General features: G+C 45.6%; 1 protein-coding gene across 1 annotated transcript in view; it reads right to left on the bottom strand.

The window, feature by feature from the left end:
• TMC1 (transmembrane channel like 1) overlaps positions 1-23,260 on the bottom strand; it is a 372,520-nt gene that overhangs the window by 136,040 nt on the left and 213,220 nt on the right. The window contains exon 8 of the mRNA XM_069242288.1: positions 1,459-1,601. Coding sequence (XP_069098389.1) covers positions 1,459-1,601 — 143 coding nt within the window. The remainder of the gene's footprint in view (positions 1-1,458; positions 1,602-23,260) is intronic.

Raw genomic sequence — 23,260 nt, 5'->3', positions numbered from 1 at the left:
TAAAAGTCTCCTGTCCATATAGAAGTGGACATTTTTTCAACATGCACTTTTATTAAAGAGTTTATTTCCTTGTACGTCAGGCATGTAGAGGATAATTTTACTACTGTGGTCTTTAAATTGATTCTGTGTTGGTGAATAGACACACTTTTCCCACTCTTTGGTCGTGTCTCTACCTCTTTATGCCACCCCATGCCCAGTTGCAGCTCATGACTAGCAGAAGGGGTGGGGAAGGGCAGCACGCAGGGCAGAGGGGAAATAGGGGTCGGGGATCAAATTAAATAATTAAATAAAACATATTTTTAAAAACACTTACTGCTGCCGCTGTTGCTGCCGCCGATCCATCTGCGCCTCTGTAGTCACAGACTCCCAGCCTACTCTGCGCCAATCCTGACGCTGCCCAAAGCAGCATCAGGATGCTCCCAGGCAGACTGGGAGACTGTGCAGACTCTCTCCAGCCCAGCAACTATGTTGCCAGGCTGGAGAGAGCCCACTGAGCATGTGTGTTTGAACGGCCCGAGATGGCTGGCCAAACACACAGGTGCTCTGAGGGGAGTGCTCTGTGCAGTCCCCCCAAATGCTCATCACAGCCTGTGGCCCGCCCCTTTTCAAGAAAACAATAATAAACACCTTTTATTATTGTTTTCTTGAAAAGGTTTGCAGCTGCTGCCACTGGCGGGGGGCGACGTTCCTCCACCATCATGTAGGAGCCGCCCCTGCCCACGCTTTTTTCTTTCACCCCCTATTTTATCATTCTATCTCAGTTTCACTTTTGCAGTCTCTCTCATTCTATTTCGCCATCTCTTTCTTTTTTCCTCTCTCCTTGTTTCTCTTTAGTACTGACTGGATTAGTTTCATAATTGTTAAGTACTTATGTAGTACTTTCACTTAAATCTAGAAAGGTTTAGACTATTCTGTGGATCTAGCACTGAATAATAAAGTATATTCCACGCTAATTACTCATGAATTGGAGGATGGAGTTATTGGATGCAGAGAAGGCATTTCCCCAGTTGGCTGGGGATATCTTAAATCGATTTTGAAAGCCAAGGCCCGCTGCTGCAACCTCTGTCACAGCTCCGGAGGATAACTGCAGCAGGCACAAGGGCTTACAAGAGAGAGAGAGAGAGAAAGAGAAATGGAGGGAAGGATGGGAGGGAAGGAAGAAGAGAGAAAGAGATCCGAGTGGGAGAGGAGAGAAGGAATGAGTGTTTGGAAAGAGAGAGGTAGAGTGAGGAGAGGAAGGGAGCATGGCTAGTTTCAGCAGTTTCAGCTTTTGGATCTCCTGGCATGGTCCTAGCCTCATTAGTGAGCATCCACAATTTACCTATTTTCGATAAGTAACAAAAACGTGGCATTTTATTGAATCTTCTGCAGTTGCTTTCATCTTCTGAGATGTAGCTTGTCTTCTGTGCACACATCAAAATTTTGTTCTAAAATGTAATATGTCTCCTGAATACTCACGTTCTGATTACCACCATGAAACTATAAGCAAGAGTTCCAAGTCCCACTAGAAGATAGGAGAGGGGTAAGCGGAACTGAAGCCAGCCAACTGTCCTTACATTGTTGTAATATCCGTAGAACAGGACAGAGTATTGTGCATAACCCTGTAAAGATAAAACACATTTTTAACTTCATTTACGAAATGTGGAGGACAAGAGTATTGCAATACGATCTGATAAATGCCTGTGTTTGTAGAATGGGAATAGCTACATTCGCATCAAAACATGCAAAAAAAACTGATTTTACGCAAAAGAAATATAACACTCTAGTCTTCTACTGTACATTGTATACTGATGGTTGAACTTCCATATCTTGTTGACTGTGTTCTCCTTGCTCTAAACTGTATAACTGAGATGCACATTGAAGGCCGACATCTCCAGTATACTCCAATGTCATGTAGGAACTATAGGATGAATGCAGGACCCCTTGTATGAGTAATTTCCGAAATATAATGTCCAAAGGGGATTCGGAAATCTATTGTTTTAAAAATTCGAAACATAGGGTAGCGGTTTTCCTGAATGGGTAGTTGAGTTATTGTGGACTCGCAAGAATCACCAGGAGTACGCATTGGAAACCTCATAAATATTAGGGTGCTATTAGTAACAGCATTTACGAGTACGGGAAGTAGTACTACAGTAGTACAATTTGACGTACTTCTATATCCCGTTGTGAGTTGGCCCCGTATTTCAAAGTAGTCCTGCTGCACTACATTTATGTGTTTGCATTATCACCAAGGCTGACAATCCACAGCATAAATGCAGTGGAAATGTCGATTATCACGTGAAATATATATTTTTAATCAGAAGCAAAATGGCCTAGTTCAATAACAGTCCTTTTACACGTGCACAGAGAAAATTGAATTTTTGGGCATTTTTCATCTTTTAATTCAGAAAAGGTGGGTAGGCACTCGCCAAAGGATTTACCAACAAAAAGGTTTCCATGCTAGTAAATCTAAACCTGCAGCTGGTGAGTAGTTGTTCCAGACCACTGGAAATTTGAGCCCAACCACAAATTCTGGGACTCATTTATACTCTGGAAAAGATTATAGATTTATGCCAGCTTGGGGGGAAGTTGGGGGAAGTTTATAGTAATGGGCAGTGTTAGACCTGACAGCCTTAGGGTAGTCACCCCTAACTTTTTGCCTGCCTCCCTCCACTTGTGGATACTGTTTTTGCTGGTTTTTAGACTCTGCGCACTTTACCACTGCTAACCAGTGCTAAAGTGCATATGCTCTCTCTCTGTAAACATGGTAACTTTGGATCATACCTGATTGAACTATTTAATCTACTTATAAGTCCCCAGTAATGTGCACTCCAGGTGCCTAGGGCCTATAGATTAAATGCTACTAGTGGACCTGCAGCACGGATTGTGCCACCCACTTAAGTAGCCCCTTTTCCTTGTCTCAGGCCTACCATTGCTAGGCCTGTGTGGGCAGTTTCACTGCCACCTCGACTTGGCATTTAAAAGTACCTGCCAAGCATAGAGCTCCCCTTTTTCTACATATAAGTCACCCTTAATGTGTGCCCTGGGTATCCCCTAGAGCAGGGTGCTGTGTAGGTAAAAGGCAGGACATGTACCTGTGTAGTTATATGTCCTGGTAGTGTAAAAAACCCTCAATTCGTTTTTGCACTGCTGTGAGACCTGCTCCCTTCATAGGCTAACATTGGGGCTGCCCTCATACACTGTTGAAGTGGCAGCTGCTGATCTGAAAGGAGCAGGGAGGTCATATTTAGTATGGCCAGAATGGTAATACAAAATCCTACTGACTGGTGAAGTCGGATTTAATATTACTATTCTAGAAATGCCACTTTTAGAAAGTGAGCATTTCTTTGCACTTAAATCCTTCTGTGCCTTACAATCCACGTCTGACTAGGTTTAGTTGACAGCTCCTTGTGCATTCACTCAGACACACCCCAAACACAGGGTACTCAGCCTCACTTGCATACATCTGCATTTTGAATGGGTCTTCCTGGGCTGGGAGGGTGGAGGGCCTACCCTCACACAAAGGACTGCCACACCCCCTACTGGGACCCTGGCAGACAGGATTGAACTGAAAGGGGACCTGGTGCACTTCTTAGCCACTCGTTGAAGTCTCCCCCACTTCAAAGGCACATTTGGGTATAAAACAGGGCATCTGCCCTACCTCATCAGACACTTGCTGGAGAAGAAACCTGAACCAGAAACTACATCCTGCCAAGAAGAACTGCCTGGCTGCTCAAAGGACTCACCTGTCTGCTTTCTACCAAGGACTGCTGTCTTGCTGTTGCCCTGCTGCCTTGCTGAACTCTTGTCTGGCTGTGAAAGTGCTCTCCAAGGGCTTGGATAGAGCTTGCCTCCTGTTCCCTGAAGTCTCAGGACCAAAAAGACTTCTTCCTTTCACTTGGACGCTCCGTGCGCCGAAAATTTCGACGCACAGCTTGTTTCGCGGCGAGAAAAACGCCGCACACCGACGCTGATCGACGCGACGCCCTCGGGACGATCGAGACTTCGACGCACAACCTCGCAAGGACAAAGCCGCCCGACTTTCCAGGAGAAATCGACGCGACGCCTACCGTGAGTGCGAAACTTTGACGCACGGCCTCGCAAGGACAACGCCGCCCGACTTCCAAGGAGAAATCGACGCGACGCCTGCCGTGAGACCAAACTTTCGACGCACGGCCTCGCAAGGACAACGCCGCCCGACTTCCAAGGAGAAATCGACGCGACGCCTACCGTGAGATCGAAACTTCGACGCGCAGCCCCGCAGAACGACGCGCAGCCGGAAAACAAGCAGGAGAATCCACGCACAGACCCGGGACATCTGGTAATCCCCGCGATCCACAAAAAGAGACTGTCTGCGCGCCGGAAAACGACGCCCGACTTCCCCGCGTGGAAAAGAACGACGCAAGTCGGTGTGTGCTGAGAGGAAATCGACGCACACCCCCCTTTTTCCACGCATCTCTTCACCTGTGGCCCTCTGAGGAGATTTTCCACCAGAAACCAGGTACTTTGTGCTTGAAAGACACTTTATTACATTCTAAAGACTTAAGACCCTTTATATCACTTCCCTGTGATAGTTCTACAATTTTCCATTTCATCTTTATTCTTTTTGACCTACAATTATCCTGATAAATATTATATATTTTTCTAAACACTGTGTGGTGTATTTTTGTGGTGCTATATGGTGGTATTGTATGATTTATTGCACAAATACTTTACACATTGCCTTCTAAGTTAAGCCTGACTGCTCGTGCCAAGCTACCAGAGGGTGGGCACAGAATAATCTTGGATAGTGTGTGACTTACCCTGACTAGAGTGAGGGCTTTTGCTTGGACAGAGGGTAACCTGACTGCCAACCAAAAACCCCATTTCTAACAGGCAGAAAACTGTTTTTCACATGCAGAAAAAAGTATAACATTAGCCAGTGAAGTTGCTTTGGAAATGAAATGTTCCTAAAGCAACATTGCAAAAATATGCATGTCTGCAATTTCACAAGAGAAAATGGAATTCAAAAATGTTTCCCAAAAGTAAGCTTAAAAGCCGACAGTTGTTGCAGTTTTCCTGGTGCACATCTGAGATGTGTTGTGACTTCTCAGAAATGGTGAAACTCCACTGATGGAGGGTGCAACCCATTAGGTGCAGATTTAAGACGGTCCTTTGAAAACTAGGACTCAAGGATATGTACACAAAATGAATGTGAAGACCTAGTGTGAAGCTTTGTGAATGACCTCAAACCTACAACTTTTTGGATTTTCATTCATTTCACAATGGCTTGGGAATATCTATGAAAACGTTTTTGTTTTGTAGGGTGCAAATAGCAGGTGAGCCGAAGTGCATTCTTTAGCCCTTGTCATCTGGTCCACAGTTCAGTCAGGGTGGCTGTTTTGCTTTCACTAATGACGGAGCTGACAAAAATCTGTGGAATGCACTTCTCAGTTCAAAGAAGACATTTATTATTATCTCACCACAAGGTTCCTAAAAAAGGAGTTAGTAGATTGAAAGCACACGTTTAACAATAGTCACAGTAATGAAAGGAAAATATACCAAAATAATTCTCAGCTGCAATGTACACAGAAAATATATATAGTTATGCAAAGCAAAGAATAAAGTAAAAGTTCATCACCGTAGGGCCTGTCAAGCTCTTCATCTTTCTCATGCCAGCAAGAAGATGACCCTGTTCAACTGCGAGGACGAGATGTCCACCTTCACGGGACAAATGTCAGGCATTTCACTACTGAACAGGGCCAGCTTTTTATATCTTAAAGAACCGGAAAAACCCCTCCCATAAAAAAGAAATATTCAAACATGCTGGCTAATGTAGGTCAGAGTTGAAGGAAACAGGTTGGAACTGGTCAGTTTCCCAAATTGTTTCTCTCAAGCCCAAACTGTTCCCTGCTTGCAATAAAAAACATCAGTCTGGTGTATTCTTATCGTGCTGACTGCCTACCTCCTTCATATTATGTACTAGCTGTTCGGTGAAAATATGTCCTAGCTCTATGGTGAGAAAGAATACGAAAACAAGCACAGTTTACAATGTGGAAAAAATACAGTCAGCCTTTAACATGGCAGTATCTAATGCTACGATAAAGTCAATAGGCAGCTAAACTGAATACAAAATGTAATCTGCAACTGGTGAACACTAGACAGCTAATCCAGGTGCAAAGTGGTGCAAGACAAAGTCAGTGATCAAAAACACATTTTTCACTATGGTGGCAGAGATCATGATTTCCACCACCATATTGGAGAACCATCTGCTATATTTAGAGATTCCCACCTACCTGTTAGCGATCTCTAAGCTGTGAAACAAGCTGCTGTCATGGTGGCTCCCTTCAAGTTTGCTGAGTAGGCACTATGTTGAAATACCAGCTCAGCAAACCTTTTTTATGGAAGTGTGTTTCCTCTGAACACAAATTAAATTGCCTAGCCACCAAAGGAGCTTTTTTCCTGAGCTCAAACAGTCACTTAATGTTTTCCCTGCTCATGTCTGCCATGCCTTTCATTGTGGTCATGGGCAGGAAATTGAGTTAAAGTTGTCTTGTGCCAATAGGATGGTATGACCGTCACTGTGACACAGAAGTCCTGTGGTGAACGGGCCAGTGGTCAAGGGTTGCAGTCAGTGAAGCATGGACGTCATTTCACCAGAATGCCAGGTGTAACAGAAGTAACATCACACACCCTTTTACCTTTATTTTCACTCACACACACGTGCATACCTTCTCTCACATAAAAACACTCTCACCTGCAAGCCAGCACACAACCTACATTTAAAAGCACTGTTTTTTACTTACCTCAGCTGACAGGGAAGGTTGTATTCCAGCTAACTGTGCCCCTTTTTTATTACATAGTGAATAATGTTGCATTAGTCACTGTATCTGTAGTAACAAATTGACAGAAAACTAGGAAGTGGAGCCCCTACCAATGTCCATAAGGACAGGAAGCCGCTGTGTTCCCTTCTCTTTTTTCCACTTCAGAGGCCAGGGACGCAAAGGCAGTGCCAGCAGTCACAATCGGCAAGCCAGGCGTTGCAGCTGCAACTTCTGGCCACCCCTAAATGATATCCATGTGAAGCCATCAAAGGCTCCTCTGATTGTACACAGCGGTTTCCTTGACTATAAATAGAGTGGCAGAGCCAGTGTTTTGGCGGGTAAGGGGTACCATCACTTTACATCTTTCCTCCCATCGTAATCTTAAAAATACAGATATGCACAGTGAGAAAAACAAACTAACTAAAAAAATGCTTTTTTTGGTCCTCGTATCACTATAACTTTGGAAATCTCAGGCTATTCGAACACTATCCAACCCTCAACAAAATACAGGCAGCAATGAATAACTCAGCTGCATAACCCTCCAGTTTTATCAGATCGTATTGTCAACAAATGTGCTGCTGTAAATACTATATCTCACCTGCTGGCAAGATGTGTAAACTGGAACTGAAAAAACAGACCAGTGAATATCATAACACATACTAACAGTGGAGCACACATATGTGAATTCCTATATATCTATATCAATCCATTTGTATAGTAATCGAATCACACAAAAATATTCATCACAAATTATTTGAGGACACCTGGGTGTTATTCACATTTTCCTTTACTTCAAAAGTATATAAAAAAGTTTTTGTTTACATAGTTTTTTTTCACTTTTTCATTTCCTGTATCACAATTACATCAATAATTCTTGTTTACATTGCTTGTATTACTGCATACTTGTATCCAGTATGCACTTATGGTACTAATATCATAACTGTTGCGTTTTTGTTTATTTCTGTGGTCTATTACTGCATATAATGTCATTCTTCCAAGCCCATTTCTTGGTTCTAAAATGCTTATAGCCAGTTATTATAGATTTCAGCCCAGTTAGTTGAAGATTACAGTCAACACATGTTTCGTCCCATTACAGGACTTCTTCAGGTCTGATTGGATATCAACATAAAAACAATATCAAAACATATTCTTTATTCCTACCTCATTTAAAATGTATTTATTACATTACATTAATTGCAATAATAAATCCATCTATGGAAAGATCTTCTGACATAGACATCAAAAGACATTTATCTAAAAACACCGTACCAAAATATGTGTCTAAGATTCATTACCAGATCACATTCATTATAATCCCAAAGATAAGAGTGAGTAGATAGAAAAGACACCAGGATGTACCCATGAGTGTCACACAATCAGTTGTCTGCTCAAAAAAAGACTCAGTTTATCTTCCAAAAACTCTGGGGTACCTGGAGAATCCCAGACAGGGGCAAAATCTGAGTAATATCTGATGGCCAGAAGCTTCTTAACTCTGAACCATAGACTCAAAGCAGCTCGCAGGACCTTTAGTCGTACTTTCTTAAAAAATTATTGGGTACCGAACTTGTATAGGAAGCCACCATTTCCTGAATCCCTAACCAGCTCAGCCAAATATCTTCCCTAGGCTGTGGTGTCCGGAACACCCAAAAGCATCCTACTGTTCTTGAACTGAAAACCCATACAGTACAGATTACGATCCGGCAGAGAAAGACCTCCCTTCACTGGCTTGCGGCTTAGTTTTTTTCAGGCCAGCCTCACCCCCTGAGGCCCAAATGAAGTTAGTTATTTTCCCCTGGATCTTATCAATGGCAGCACTTGGAAAAGTGAGCAGGATGCAATTGAAAAGGTAAGTCAGCTTAGGGAGGATCATCATTTTGACTAAATTCACCCACCCACAGATATTCAGAGGTAGGTTCTTCCACCTGGCCAGCAACACATCCAGCTCTTTAGCCACCTTTCTCAGATTGTGCTGTTGGATATCCTCCAAATGTTCTACAATAACAATGCCCATGTATTTGATTTTTACCTGCACCTCCCTTATCCAGTTTGATATATTCCAACACATCAGTTGGACGTATTTACAAAATACCCTGATAAGGCCCTAAATTCCTCTGCCAATTTTTTCACCCTCTGGATAGTCTGAGTGGATCTGAAGTATACCAAATCTGCATCTGCATATAGCACTATCTTATTATTATAGAGGTGTGCACAGAAGGGAATGACCGGAGCATCCCGTTTCGTCTGCTGAGCGAATGGCTCAATATAGATATAAAAAAGGAGGGAAGATAGGGAGCATCCCTGTTGTGTACCTCTACGGATATCAAAACTCCTGCTCAATGCCCCGTTGAGTAGGATCCTGGATGAAGAGTTCTCATAAAGCCTTTGAAGAGTCAGAATAAAGGAGGGATTAAAACTAAAAACTGCCAACACCTGACAGAGATAGGCCCAACATACCCGACTAAACCCCTTTGCTGCATCTATTGTGGCCGCTGTCAAAGGGGCCCCCAAGTAGTTGCTAGATCAATAGACCCTATCAACTTCTGAGTGAGCTCTTGAATCTGTCGTTTTGGCACAAAGCCCTTTTGGTCTACATTAATTAATTGAGGGGCTAGCTTTGCCAGCCTTCCGGCCAATATGCTTCTGAAGATCTTATATTCAGCATTTAATAGGGATACAGGCCTATAAGAATTAGCCTTCCCGGGATCTTTAGCAGGTTTTAAAATCGGAGTGACTGCAGCCTCCTTCCAGGAGTCTGGAACTTGAACTTTACCCTGACATATCGAGTTGAACAGGTCCCCCATATTGAGACCACCTCCTTTTTTACGAGTTTATAGAGCTTTGAAAGGATAACATCAGGGCCTGCTGTCTTCCTATTTTTAGTGCTGGTCAAGTGCTCTCTGATTTTCTCCTGAGTAATCTCTGCTTCCAATCATTCTCTGCCCTCTGCAGAGAGCCCTTGTAGTTCCAAACCCCTCAGCCATTCCTCTAGTTTACCTGAGTCTTGAAATACTGTTTCTGTATATAATGTGGGGAAAAGGGAGACCATACACCCCTGCATATCCTCAACCATATAAGCGACCTCTCCTGAGAGGATGATGATCAACTCCTTAATAATATTCCTGGATCTGTCAGCCCTTGCTTTCCCTGCAAAAAAAGCACCCGCTCATTCTCCGTACTCAAACTGCTTCATACAGCTAGCAAACCACTTTTCCTTTCAGACGGTGTCCAACTTAATTAAAAAGTTGGTTGTGCCTCCTCCAGTTGTTTCAAGGTCCTATCTCTATGTACAACCCCACTTTCTGCCCGTAGAACAGTCTCAAGGTCTCCCATCTCTTGCTCTAATCTGGCTAATTCTTCCCTTTCCGACTTATCTTTAAAGTGCGCCTGACTCCGCAAAACTCAGCGGATGTAGGCTTTAAAGGCATCCCAAATTATTCCCAACAGGGCAGAGCCGGCATTATCAAGAAAGAAGTCACCAGTAACGTTTTTTAAGGTTGGTGCCACGCCCTCATCAAGAAGGAGAGAACGCTTTAGAGTACATCTAGGGCTCTGTCTACAACTTGGGAAGAGAAGCAATATGGTAACTGGTGAGTGGTCCCTAGTATGCCCAGGAAGATGTTTAATCTCCTTTGTGGTAGTGACCAAGGCTCTATAAACAAAAAATAATCCAACCTAGAAAAATGGCCATACTTTTCACAAAAAAAGCATAACTTCTCATCAAGCCCTTAAGATGCCTTTGTACATCTACCCTCCCTAGGTCCAACAACATTAATTTGAGGGCCTGCCTAGTCCTTGGCATTCAGGTATACTCCCTCTGAGTTAATCCGTCAAGAAAGACATTGAACAAACAGTTAAAATCCCTCTCCCACACAGGATCACCTGGTCTGTCAATTCAACCAATATCCAATTCAGGTTAGCCAAAAAATTGAGGGTTATCCGTATCAGGGCCATAAAACCCAATGCACACAAATTAAAAACCAGCACATCTAATGCCCGCCAGGGCCCACCTGCCCAAGCTATCTGTTCTCAATAAGGTGACTTCTAACCCAGCCGCCTTCCTTACTAAAATTGTGACCTCCCTTACAATGCTCCATTTGATGTGAGACCACGTGTCCCTCCAGCCATCTAACCCTGGAAAAAAAAGCTCTGCTTTCATTTGCGGTTAAGTACGTTCCTTGCAGGAGAATAATGAGGGTCCATCTTTCTTCAAGATACCTCATCACTCACCTATGATGACTCTGACTCCTTAACCCATTCACGATCCAAGTCATGAAACATATCTCCTTACTCCCTGTAGGAATGTACCATCTTGCCTGGCATGTTACCCTCATTTTTCACTGTATATATGTTGTTTTAGTTGTATGTGTCACTGGGACCCTGGTAACCCAGGGCCCCAGTGCTCATAAGTGTGCCTGAATGTGTTACCTGTGTAGTGACTAACTGTCTCACTGAGGCTCTGCTAATCAGAACCTCAGTGGTTATGCTCTCTCATTTCTTTCCAAATTGTCACTAACAGGCTAGTGACCAATTTAACCAATTTACATTGGCTTACTGGAACACCCTTATAATTCCCTAGTATATGGTACTAAGGTACCCAGGGTATTGGGGTTCCAGGAGATCCCTATGGGCTGCAGCATTTCTTTTGCCACCCATAGGGAGCTCTGACAATTCTTACACAGGCCTGCCACTGCAGCCTGAGTGAAATAACGTCCACGTTATTTCACAGCCATTTTACACTGCACTTAAGTAACTTATAAGTCACCTATATGTCTAACCTTTACCTGGTAAAGGTTAGGTGCAAAGTTACTTAGTGTGAGGGCACCCTGGCACTAGCCAAGGTGCCCCCACATTGTTCAGGGCCAATTCCCCGGACTTTGTGAGTGCGGGGACACCATTACACGCGTGCACTACATATAGGTCACTACCTATATGTAGCTTCACAATGGTAACTCCGAATATGGCCATGTAACATGTCTATGATCATGGAATTGACCCCTCTATACCATCCTGGCATAGTTGGCACAATCCCATGATCCCAGTGGTCTGTAGCACAGACCCTGGTACTGCCAAACTGCCCTTCCTGGGGTTTCACTGCAGCTGCTGCTGCTGCCAACCCCTCAGACAGGCAGCTGCCCTCCTGGGGTCCAGCCAGGCCTGGCCCAGGATGGCAGAACAAAGGACTTCCTCTGAGAGAGGGTGTTACACCCTCTCCCTTTGGAAAATGGTGTGAAGGTAGGGGAGGAGTAGCCTCCCCCAGCCTCTGGAAATGCTTTCTTGGGCACAGATGTGCCCAATTCTGCATAAGCCAGTCTACACCGGTTCAGGGGACCCCTTAGCCCTGCTCTGGCGCGAAACTGGACAAAGGAAAGGGGAGTGACCACTCCCCTGACCTGCACCTCCCCTGGGAGGTGTCCAGAGCTCCTCCAGTGTGCTCCAGACCTCTGCCATCTTGGAAACAGAGGTGCTGCTGGCACACTGGACTGCTCTGAGTGGCCAGTGCCACCAGGTGACATCAGAGACTCCTTGTGATAGGCTCCTTCAGGTGTTGCTAGCCTATCCTCTCTCCTAAGTAGCAAAACCCTCTTTTTTGGCTATTTAGGGTCTCTGTCTCTGGGGAAACTTTAGATAACGAATGCAAGAGCTCATCCGAGTTCCTCTGCATCTCTCTCTTCACCTTCTGCCAAGGAATCGACTGCTGACCGCGCTGGAAGCCTGCAAACCTGCAACATAGTAGCAAAGACGACTACTGCAACTCTGTAACGCTGATCCTGCCGCCTTCTCGACTGTTTTCCTGGTGGTGCATGCTGTGGGGGTAGTCTGCCTCCTCTCTGCACTAGAAGCTCCGAAGAAATCTCCAGTGGGTCGACGGAATCTTCCCCCTGCAACCGCAGGCACCAAAAAGCTGCATTACCGATCCCTTGGGTCTCCTCTCAGCATGATGAGCGAGGTCCCTCGAATCCAGCAACTCTGTCCAAGTGACCCCCACAGTCCAGTGACTCTTCAGGCCAAGTTTGGTGGAGGTAGGTCCTTGACTCACCTCGCTAGACTGCATTGCTGGGAACTGCGACTTTTGCAGCTACTTCGGCCTCCGTGCACTTCCGGCGGAAATCCTTTGTGCACAGTCCAGCCTGGGTCCACGGCACTCTAACCTGCATTGCACGACCTCCTAAGTTGTTCTCCGGCGACGTGGGACTTCTTTGTGCGACTTCGGGTGATCACCGTTTCACGCATCCTTGTAGTGCCTGTTTCTGGCACTTCTCTGGGTGCTACCTGCTGCTAAGAGGGCTTCTTGTCTTGCTCGACGTCCCCTCTACCTCCTAGTCCAATTTGAGACCGCCTGGTCCCTTCTGGGCCACAGCAGCATCCAAAAACGTTAACCGCATGATTTGCAGCTAGCAAGGCTTGTTGGTGTTCTTTCGGCGGGAAAACACTTCTGCACAACTCTACAAGGCGAGAGGGATTCGTCCTCCAAAGGGGAGGTCTCTAGCCCTTTGCATTCCTGCAGAAACCGCAGCTTCTTCTGTCCAGTAGAAGCTTCTTTGCACCCGCAGCTGGCATTTCCTGGGCATCTGCCCATCTCCGACTTGCTTGTGACTTTTGGACTTGGTCCCCTTGTTCCACTGGTACCCCAGATTGGGAATCCAGCGTTGTTGCATTGTTGGTTTGTGTCTTTCCTGCATTATTCCTCTAACACGACTTCTTTATCCTTAGGGGAACTTTAGTGCACTTTGCACTCACTTTTCAGGGTCTTGGGGAGGGTTATTTTTCTAACTCTCACTATTTTCTAATAGTCCCAGCGACCCTCTACAAGGTCACATAGGTTTGGGGTCCATTTGTGGTTCACATTCCACTTTTGGAGTATATGGTTTGTGTTGCCCCTATCCCTATGTGTCCCCATTGCATCCTATTGTAACTATACATTGTTTGCACTGTTTTCTAAGACTATACTGCATATTTTTGCTATTGTGTATATATATCTTGTGTATATTTCCTATCCTCTCACTGAGGGTACACTCTAAGATACTTTGGCATATTGTCATAAAAATAAAGTACCTTTATTTTTAGTATAACTGTGTATTGTGTTTTCTTATGATATTGTGCATATGACACTAGGTGGTACTGTAGTAGCTTCACACGTCTCCTAGTTCAGCCTAAGCTGCTCTGCTAAGCTACCATTATCTATCAGCCTAAGCTGCTAGACACCCTATACACTAATAAGGGATAACTGGGCCTGGTGCAAGGTGCAAGTACCCCTTGGTACTCACTACAAGCCAGTCCAGACTCCTACATTGGTTGTGCAGCGGTGGGATAAGTGCTTTGAGACTACTTACCACTCTTGTCATTGTACTTTTCATAAGAGAAAAATATACAAAACAAGGTCAGTGTATATACACATAGCCAAAAAGTTTTGCATTTCCTCTTTTCACTCTTTTCTAAGTGCTGAAAAGTACTTCTAAACTTTCTAAAAAGTTCTAAAAATTTTACAAAGTTTTTTTCTCTGTCTTTCTAAAAGCTCTGACAAACCTTTTTATCTTTTTCTATCACTTTAACTCTCTCTAAAAATGTAACTCTCTCTAAAAATGTCTGGCACAGGCCAAAATGTTGACCTGTCTAAGATTGCATATGACCACCTTAGCTGGAAAGGAGCAAGGAGTCTCTGTATAGAGAGAGGTTTGAGTGTAGGGAAGAATCCTTCCTTGGAATTGTTACTTAACATGCTTAGAGAACAAGATAAGGCTAAAAGTGCCCCATCTGTTGAAAAAGTAGCTAATGGTTCCCAATCTGATCCAGGGACTCCCCCAGGAAAAGATTCAGGAAAGAAACTTCTCAGCCTGCCCATTACTAGACAGTCTAGCATAGTTGGTACAGAGATTGAATCACACCATACTGATGGTGTGCTCTCACATTATACTGTTAGCCAAGCCGTTAGGGTGCCCTCTGTAAGGGACAGGTCTCCTTCTGTCCATTCTCACCATACTTCTGTTTCAAGGAATGTCCCTCCCACCCACCCTGATGACAGATTGTTAGAAAGGGAGCTCAATAGATTGAGAATGGAACAAACCAGACTGAAGCTCAAGAAGCAACAGCTGGATTTGGATAGACAGACTTTAGAAGTAGAGAAGGAGAGACAGAAACTGGGTTTAGAAACCCATGGTGGCAGCAGCAGTATTCCCCATAGTCATCCTGCAAAAGAGCATGATTCCAGGAATCTGCATAAGATAGTTCCCCCTTATAAGGAGGGGGATGACATTAACAAGTGGTTTGCTGCACTTGAGAGGGCCTGTGCTGTACAGGATGTCCCTCAAAGGCAGTGGGCTGCTATCCTATGGCTATCATTTAGTGGAAAAGGTAGGGATAGGCTCCTTACTGTAAAAGAAAATGAAGCTAATGATTACAAAGTTCTTAAGAATGCACTCCTGCATGGTTATGGCTTAACCACTGAACAATACAGGATAAAGTTCAGAGAGACCAAAAAGGAGTCTTCACAAGACTGGGTTGATTTCATTGACCATTCAGTGAAGGCCTTGGAGGGGTGGTTACATGGCAGTAAAGTTACTGATTATGACAGCCTGCATAACTTGATCCTGAGAGAGCATATTCTTAATAATTGTGTGTCTGATTTGTTGCACCAGTACTTGGTGGACTCTGATCTGACCTCTCCCCAAGAATTGGGAAAGAAGGCAGACAAATGGGTCAGAACAAGGGTGAACAGAAAAGTTCATACAGGGGGTGACAAAGATGGCAACAAAAAGAAGGATGGTAAGTCTTCTGACAAGGGTGGGGACAAATCTAAAAATGAGTCTTCATCAGGCCCACAAAAACACTCTGGTGGGGGTGGTGGGTCCAAATCCTCCTTTAATCAAAACAAAGAACAGAAACCATGGTGCTATTTATGTAAAGTAAAAGGCCATTGGACAACAGATCCCAGTTGTCCAAAGAAAAGCACCAAGCCTCCTACCACTACAACCCCTACTGCTACCCCTAGTGTCCCTACTAATAGCAGTGGTGGTGGGAGCAAACCTACTAATAGCCAATCCAAGGGAGTAGCTGGGCTCACTATTGGTAACTTAGTTGGGGTTGGCCTTGTTAGGGAGGCCACAAAGGCTGTGTTAGTCTCTGAGGGGGCTATTGATTTAGCCACCTTAGATGCTTGTCCCCTTAATATGGATAAGTACAAGCAGCTACCCCTAATAAATGGTGTTGAGGTTCAGGCCTACAGGGACACTGGAGCCAGTGTGACTATGGTCATAGAGAAACTGGTCCACCCTGAACAACACCTACTTGGTCACCAGTACCAAGTAACCAATGCTCACAACAACACACTTAGCCACCCCATGGCTGTTGTTAATCTCAACTGGGGGGGGGGGGGGGGGTTACTGGTCCAAAGAAAGTTGTGGTAGCCACAGATTTACCTGTAGACTGTCTACTAGGAAATGATTTGGAGACATCAGCTTGGTCAGATGTGGAGTTGGAGGCCCATGCAGCAATGCTGGGCATCCCAGGGCATATCTTTGCTTTGACAAGGGCTCAGGCCAAAAAGCAAAAAGGACAGGGAAGCTTGGATCCTGGAACAATGGACCAAGTGCTCCCTAAAGCTAGGGCTAGTAGAAGCAAACCACTTCCTACTATCCCTCCCTCTACAGTGGATTCAACTTCTGAGGAAGAAGAATTCCCTCCCTGTGCAGAACCTACACCAGAGGAGCTGGAAGCAGACACTGCTGAGCTTTTGGGTGAAGGGGGGCCTGCAAGGGAGGCGCTGAGTGTGGCACAGCAAACCTGTCCCACATTAGAGGGTCTAAGACAGCAAGCTGTCAAACAGGCTAATGGGGATGTCAGTGACTCTCACAGAGTTTACTGGGAGGACAACCTCTTGTACACTGAGCATAGGGATCCTAAACCTGGAGCTGCCAGGAGATTAGTGATTCCTCAGGAGTACAGAAAGTTCCTCCTAACTCTTGCACACGACATTCCCCTAGCTGGGCATCTGGGACAAATGAAAACTTGGGACAGACTTGTTCCCTTGTTTCATTGGCCTAGAATGTCTGAGGACACAAAAGATTTTTGTAAGTCCTGTGAAACCTGTCAAGCCAGTGGCAAGACAGGTGGCACCCCAAAGGCACCCCTTATTCCACTGCCTGTGGTTGGGGTTCCCTTTGAAAGGGTAGGGGTTGACATAGTTGGCCCCCTTGACCCTCCTACTGCTTCAGGCAATAGGTTTATCTTGGTGGTAGTGGACCATGCCACAAGATACCCTGAAGCAATTCCTTTAAGGACCACTACAGCACCTGCAGTGGCAAAGGCCCTCCTGGGAATATTTTCTAGGGTGGGCTTCCCAAAGGAAGTAGTATCAGACAGGGGAAGCAATTTCATGTCTGCATACTTAAAGGCCATGTGGAAGGAGTGTGGTGTAACTTACAAGTTCACAACACCCTATCACCCACAAACAAATGGACTGGTGGAGAGATTTAATAAAACTCTCAAAGGCATGATTATGGGTCTCCCTGAAAAACTCCGCAGGAGATGGGATATCCTTCTACCATGCCTCCTTTTTGCCTACAGGGAGGTACCCCAGAAAGGAGTGGGCTTCAGCCCCTTTGAACTTCTTTTTGGACACCCTTTTAGGGGTCCACTCACACTTGTAAAGGAGGGTTGGGAACAACCTTTAAAAGCTCCTAAGCAGGATATTGTGGATTATGTACTTGGCCTCAGATCAAGGATGGCTGAGTACATGAAAAAGGCCAGCAAAAACCTTCAGGCCAGCCAAGAGCTCCAAAAGCAATGGCATGATCAGAAGGCTGTTTTGGTTCAGTACCAACCAGGGCAGAAAGTGTGGGTCTTCAAGCCTGTGGCCCCAAGAGCACTCCAAAATAAATGGACTGGACCCCACACAATTGTTGAAAAGAAGGGAGAAGTCACCTATTTAGTTGACTTAGGCACTGCCAGGAGTCCCCTTAGGGTGCTCCATGTCAACCGCCTGAAACCCTACTATGACAGGGCTGATCTCACCCTGCTCATGGCAACTGATGAGGGACAGGAAGAAGACAGTGATCCTCTACCTGATCTCTTCTCTTCCACAGAACAAGATGCTCTTGTGGAAGGTGTAGTTTTGGCTGATTGTCTTACTGCTGAGCAGAAAGACCATTGCATAAATCTCCTAGATCAATTCTCTGAACTCTTCTCTACTGTGCCAGGTACCACTTCTTGGTGTGAGCACACTATAGATACTGGAGACAGTTTACCTGTCAAAAGTAAGATCTATAGGCAGCCTGACCATGTCAGGGACTGCATAAAGCAAGAGGTGCAGAAAATGTTAGAACTAGGAGTAGTTGAGCACTCTGAAAGTCCATGGGCTTCTCCTGTGGTACTTGTACCAAAACCCCATTCCAAAGATGGAAAGAAGGAAATGCGGTTTTGTGTAGACTATAGAGGTCTCAACTTGGTAACCAAAACTGATGCTCACCCTATACCCAGGGCAGATGAGCTCATAGATACACTGGCATCTGCCAAGTATCTAAGCACTTTTGATTTGACTGCAGGGTATTGGCAGATCAAATTGTCAGAAGATGCTAAACCTAAAACTGCATTTTCAACCATTGGAGGACATTACCAGTTTACTGTAATGCCTTTTGGTTTGAAAAATGCACCTGCCACTTTTCAAAGGTTGGTGAACACAGTCCTGCAAGGGCTGGAAGCTTTCAGTGCAGCATATTTGGACGATATAGCTGTCTTTAGCTCCAGCTGGGATGATCACCTGGTCCACCTATGGAAAGTTTTGGAGGCCCTGCAGAAGGCAGGCCTCACTATCAAGGCTTCAAAGTGCCAGATAGGGCAGGGGAAGGTGGTTTATCTGGGACACCTTGTTGGTGGGGAACAGATTGCACCACTTCAGGGGAAAATCCAAACAATTATTGATTGGGTTCCCCCTACCACTCAGACTCAGGTGAGAGCCTTCCTAGGCCTCACTGGGTATTACAGGAGGTTCATTAAGAACTATGGCTCCATTGCAGCCCCTCTTAATGACCTCACATCCAAAAAGATGCCTAAAAAGGTATTATGGACAGCAAACTGTCAGAAAGCTTTTGAGGAGCTGAAGCAGGCCATGTGCTCTGCACCTGTCCTGAAAAGCCCTTGTTACTCTAAAAAATTCTATGTCCAAACTGATGCATCTGAATTAGGAGTAGGGGCAGTCCTATCACAACTTAATTCTGAGGGCCAGGATCAACCTGTTGCTTTTATTAGTAGGAGGTTGACCCCTAGAGAAAAGCATTGGTCTGCCATAGAGAGGGAGGCCTTTGCTGTGGTCTGGGCTCTGAAGAAGTTGAGGCCATACCTGTTTGGCACTCACTTCATTGTTCAGACAGACCACAAACCTCTACTTTGGCTAAAACAAATGAAAGGTGAAAATCCTAAATTGTTGAGGTGGTCCATATCCCTACAGTGAATGGACTATACAGTGGAACATAGACCTGGGAGTAGCCACTCCAATGCAGATGGACTCTCCAGATATTTCCACTTAGACAATGAAGACTCATCAGGTCATGGCTAGTCTTATTGTCCTTCGTTTGGGGGGGGGTTGTGTAGGAAAGTACCATCTTGCCTGGCATGTTACCCCCATTTTTCACTGTATATATGTTGTTTTAGTTGTATGTGTCACTGGGACCCTGGTAACCCAGGGCCCAGGTGCTCATAAGTGTGCCTGAATGTGTTTCCTGTGTAGTGACTAACTGTCTCACTGAGGCTCTGCTAATCAGAACCTCAGTGGTTATGCTCTCTCATTTCTTTCCAAATTGTCACTAACAGGCTAGTGACCAATTTAACCAATTTACATTGGCTTACTGGAACACCCTTATAATTCCCTAGTATATGGTACTGAGGTACCCAGGGTATTGGGGTTCCAGGAGATCCCTATGGGCTGCAGCATTTCTTTTGCCACCCATAGGGAGCTCTGACAATTCTTACACAGGCCTGCCACTGCAGCCTGAGTGAAATAACGTCCACGTTATTTCACAGCCATTTTACACTGCACTTAAGTAACTTATAAGTGACCTATATGTCTAACCTTTACCTGGTAAAGGTTAGGTGCAAAGTTACTTAGTGTGAGGGCACCCTGGCACTAGCCAAGGTGCCCCCACATTGTTCAGGGCCAATTGCCCGGACTTTGTGAGTGCGGGGACACCATTACACGCGTGCACTACATATAGGTCACTACCTATATGTAGCTTCACAATGGTAACTCCGAATATGGCCATGTAACATGTCTATGATCATGGAATTGCCCCCTCTATACCATCCTGGCATAGTTGGCACAATCCCATGATCCCAGTGGTCTGTAGCACAGACCCTGGTACTGCCAAATTGCCCTTCCTGGGGTTTCACTGCAGCTGCTGCTGCTGCCAACCCCTCAGACAGGCAGCTGCCCTCCTGGGGTCCAGCCAGGCCTGGCCCAGGATGGCAGAACAAAGGACTTCCTCTGAGAGAGGGTGTTACACCCTCTCCCTTTGGAAAATGGTGTGAAGGCAGGGGAGGAGTAGCCTCCCCAGCCTCTGGAAATGCTTTCTGGGCACAGATGTGCCCAATTCTGCATAAGCCAGTCTACACCAGTTCAGGGGACCCCTTAGCCCTGCTTTGGCGCGAAACTGGACAAAGGAAAGGGGAGTGACCACTCCCCTGACCTGCACCTCCCCTGGGAGGTGTCCAGAGCTCCTCCAGTGTGCTCCAGACCTCTGCCATCTTGGAAACAGAGGTGCTGCTGGCACACTGGACTGCTCTGAGTGGCCAGTGCCACCAGGTGACGTCAGAGACTCCTTGTGATAGGCTCCTTCAGGTGTTGCTAGCCTATCCTCTCTCCTAAGTAGCCAAACCCTCTTTTCTGGCTATTTAGGGTCTCTGTCTCTGTCTCTGGGGAAACTTTAGATAACGAATGCAAGAGCTCATCCGAGTTCCTCTGCATCTCTCTCTTCACCTTCTGCCAAGGAATCGACTGCTGACCGCGCTGGAAGCCTGCAAACCTGCAACATAGTAGCAAAGACGACTACTGCAACTCTGTAACGCTGATCCTGCCGCCTTCTCAACTGTTTTCCTGGTGGTGCATGCTGTGGGGGTAGTCTGCCTCCTCTCTGCACTAGAAGCTCCGAAGAAATCTCCCGTGGGTCGACGGAATCTTCCCCCTGCAACCGCAGGCACCAAAAAGCTGCATTACCGGTCCCTTGGGTCTCCTCTCAGCACGAGGAGCGAGGTCCCTCAAATCCAGCAACTCTGTCCAAGTGACCCCCACAGTCCAGTGACTCTTCAGTCCAAGTTTAGTGGAGGTAAGTCCTTGCCTCACCTCGCTAGACTGCATTGCTGGGAACCGCGACTTTTGCAGCTACTCCGGCCTCCGTGCACTTCCGGCAGAAATCCTTTGTGCACAGTCCAGCCTGGGTCCACGGCACTCTAACCTGCATTGCACGACCTCCTAAGTTGTTCTCTGGCGAAGTGGGACTTCTTTGTGCGACTTCGGGTGAGCACTGTTTCACGCATCTTTGTAGTGCCTGTTTCTGGCACTTCTCCGGGTGCTACCTGTTGCTAAGAGGGCTCCTTGTCTTGCTCGACGTCCCCTCTACCTCCTGGTCCAATTTGCGACCTCCTGGTCCCTCCTGGGCCACAGCAGCATCCAAAAACGCTAACCGCATGATTTGCAGCTAGCAAGGCTTGTTTGCGTTCTTTCGGCAGGTGAACACTTCTGCACAACTCTACAAGGCGAGAGGGATTCGTCTTCCAAAGGGGAAGTCTCTAGCCCTTTGCGTTCCTGCAGAAACCGCAGCTTCTTCTGTCCAGTAGAAGCTTCTTTGCACCCACAGCTGGCATTTCCTGGGCATCTGCCCATCTCCGACTTGCTTGTGACTTTTGGACTTGGTCCCCTTGTTCCACAGGTACCCCAGATTGGGAATCCAGCGTTGTTGCATTGTTGGTTTGTGTCTTTCCTGCATTATTCCTCTAACACAACTTCTTTATCCTTAGGGGAACTTTAGTGCACTTTGCTCTCACTTTTCAGGGTCTTGAGGAGGGTTATTTTTCTAACTCTCACTATTTTCTAATAGTCCCAGCGACCCTCTACAAGGTCACATAGGTTTGGGGTCCATTCGTGGTTCGCATTCCACTTTTGGAGTATATGGTTTGTGGTGCCCCTATCCCTATGTGTCCCCATTGCATCCTATTGTAACTATACATTGTTTGCACTGTTTTCTAAGACTATACTGCATATTTTTGCTATTGTGTATATATATCTTGTGTATATTTCCTATCCTCTCACTGAGGGTACACTCTAAGATACTTTGGCATATTGTCATAAAAATAAAGTACCTTTATTTTTAGTATAACTGTGTATTGTGTTTTCTTATGATATTGTGCATATGACACTAGGTGGTACTGTAGTAGCTTCACACGTCTCCTAGTTCAGCCTAAGCTGCTCTGCTAAGCTACCATTATCTATCAGCCTAAGCTGCTAGACACCCTATACACTAATAAGGGATAACTGGGCCTGGTGCAAGGTGCAAGTACCCCTTGGTACTCACTACAAGCCAGTCCAGCCTCCTACACTCCCACCCATTATTCACAAGGAAATTCAATCTCCTCCGCTGACAATTCGGCTGAGGTCCAATCAAGTAATACCCACCATGTGCCACTTCCTCCATTCACCCAGTACCCTACCCTGGGGAGCCCTCCCAATATTTACAGGAATTCCAATGCCCAAAGGCTACCCCAAGAGATGCTACCCTTAATTCCGCATTGCCACGGCATGTTCCCCACCCCCTTTTCCGACCACAGACCTGGCATTAGATAAAGAAAAGGGAAAAAGGGAAAGACAACACACTGGGGCTTCAAAATGATCAAGACTTTGCCCCTTTTTGATGGCAGCAATCAGAGCATCCACATCTGCCACATCCCGATGGTTATACATTTTATTATTCCACATGGTGAGGAGCATTATTGAAAATTTTAACTGCACTTTTGCCCCCAATTTCTGCAACTCCTCCATTCGCCTGCCTAACTCCCACTGTTGCTGATCCGTTGTCTTACACACGTCTGACCTAATAGCAAAAGAAATCCCTCTCGCATTAAAGGAATCAGTCCTAAAGGTGATGGTCAATATTGCCTCTTTTACTGCACATGAAAGAAAATTCACTAATATCTTTCTTATCCTTTCCTGCTGGGGATTCCGCTCAAAATGGTCTCTATGTGGTCTTTGTATTTCTTGTTCCAAGTTGATGTCCATCCCTTAAAAAACTGCTTCCGGCAGCAGAGAAATTCTAAAAGCCTTCACATCGGCACCCTCCTCAGCCTCAGGCACATTCAAAAATATAAGATTGCTCCTTCGGCAATGATTTTCAATTCTTTCAAGGTCATCCCACAGCCTTTCATTTTATTTAATCAGTGTTCTTCATGACATCCTGCTTAATCTGAATCACCTCCTTCTCCAGCACTCTGGTGCACACAGC

This window comes from Pleurodeles waltl, chromosome 1_1, assembly GCF_031143425.1.
Source record: "Pleurodeles waltl isolate 20211129_DDA chromosome 1_1, aPleWal1.hap1.20221129, whole genome shotgun sequence".
Lineage (NCBI taxonomy): Eukaryota > Metazoa > Chordata > Amphibia > Caudata > Salamandridae > Pleurodeles > Pleurodeles waltl.
Note: the sequence above shows the minus strand (reverse complement) of the source record. Positions and strands in the feature narration are given on the sequence as shown.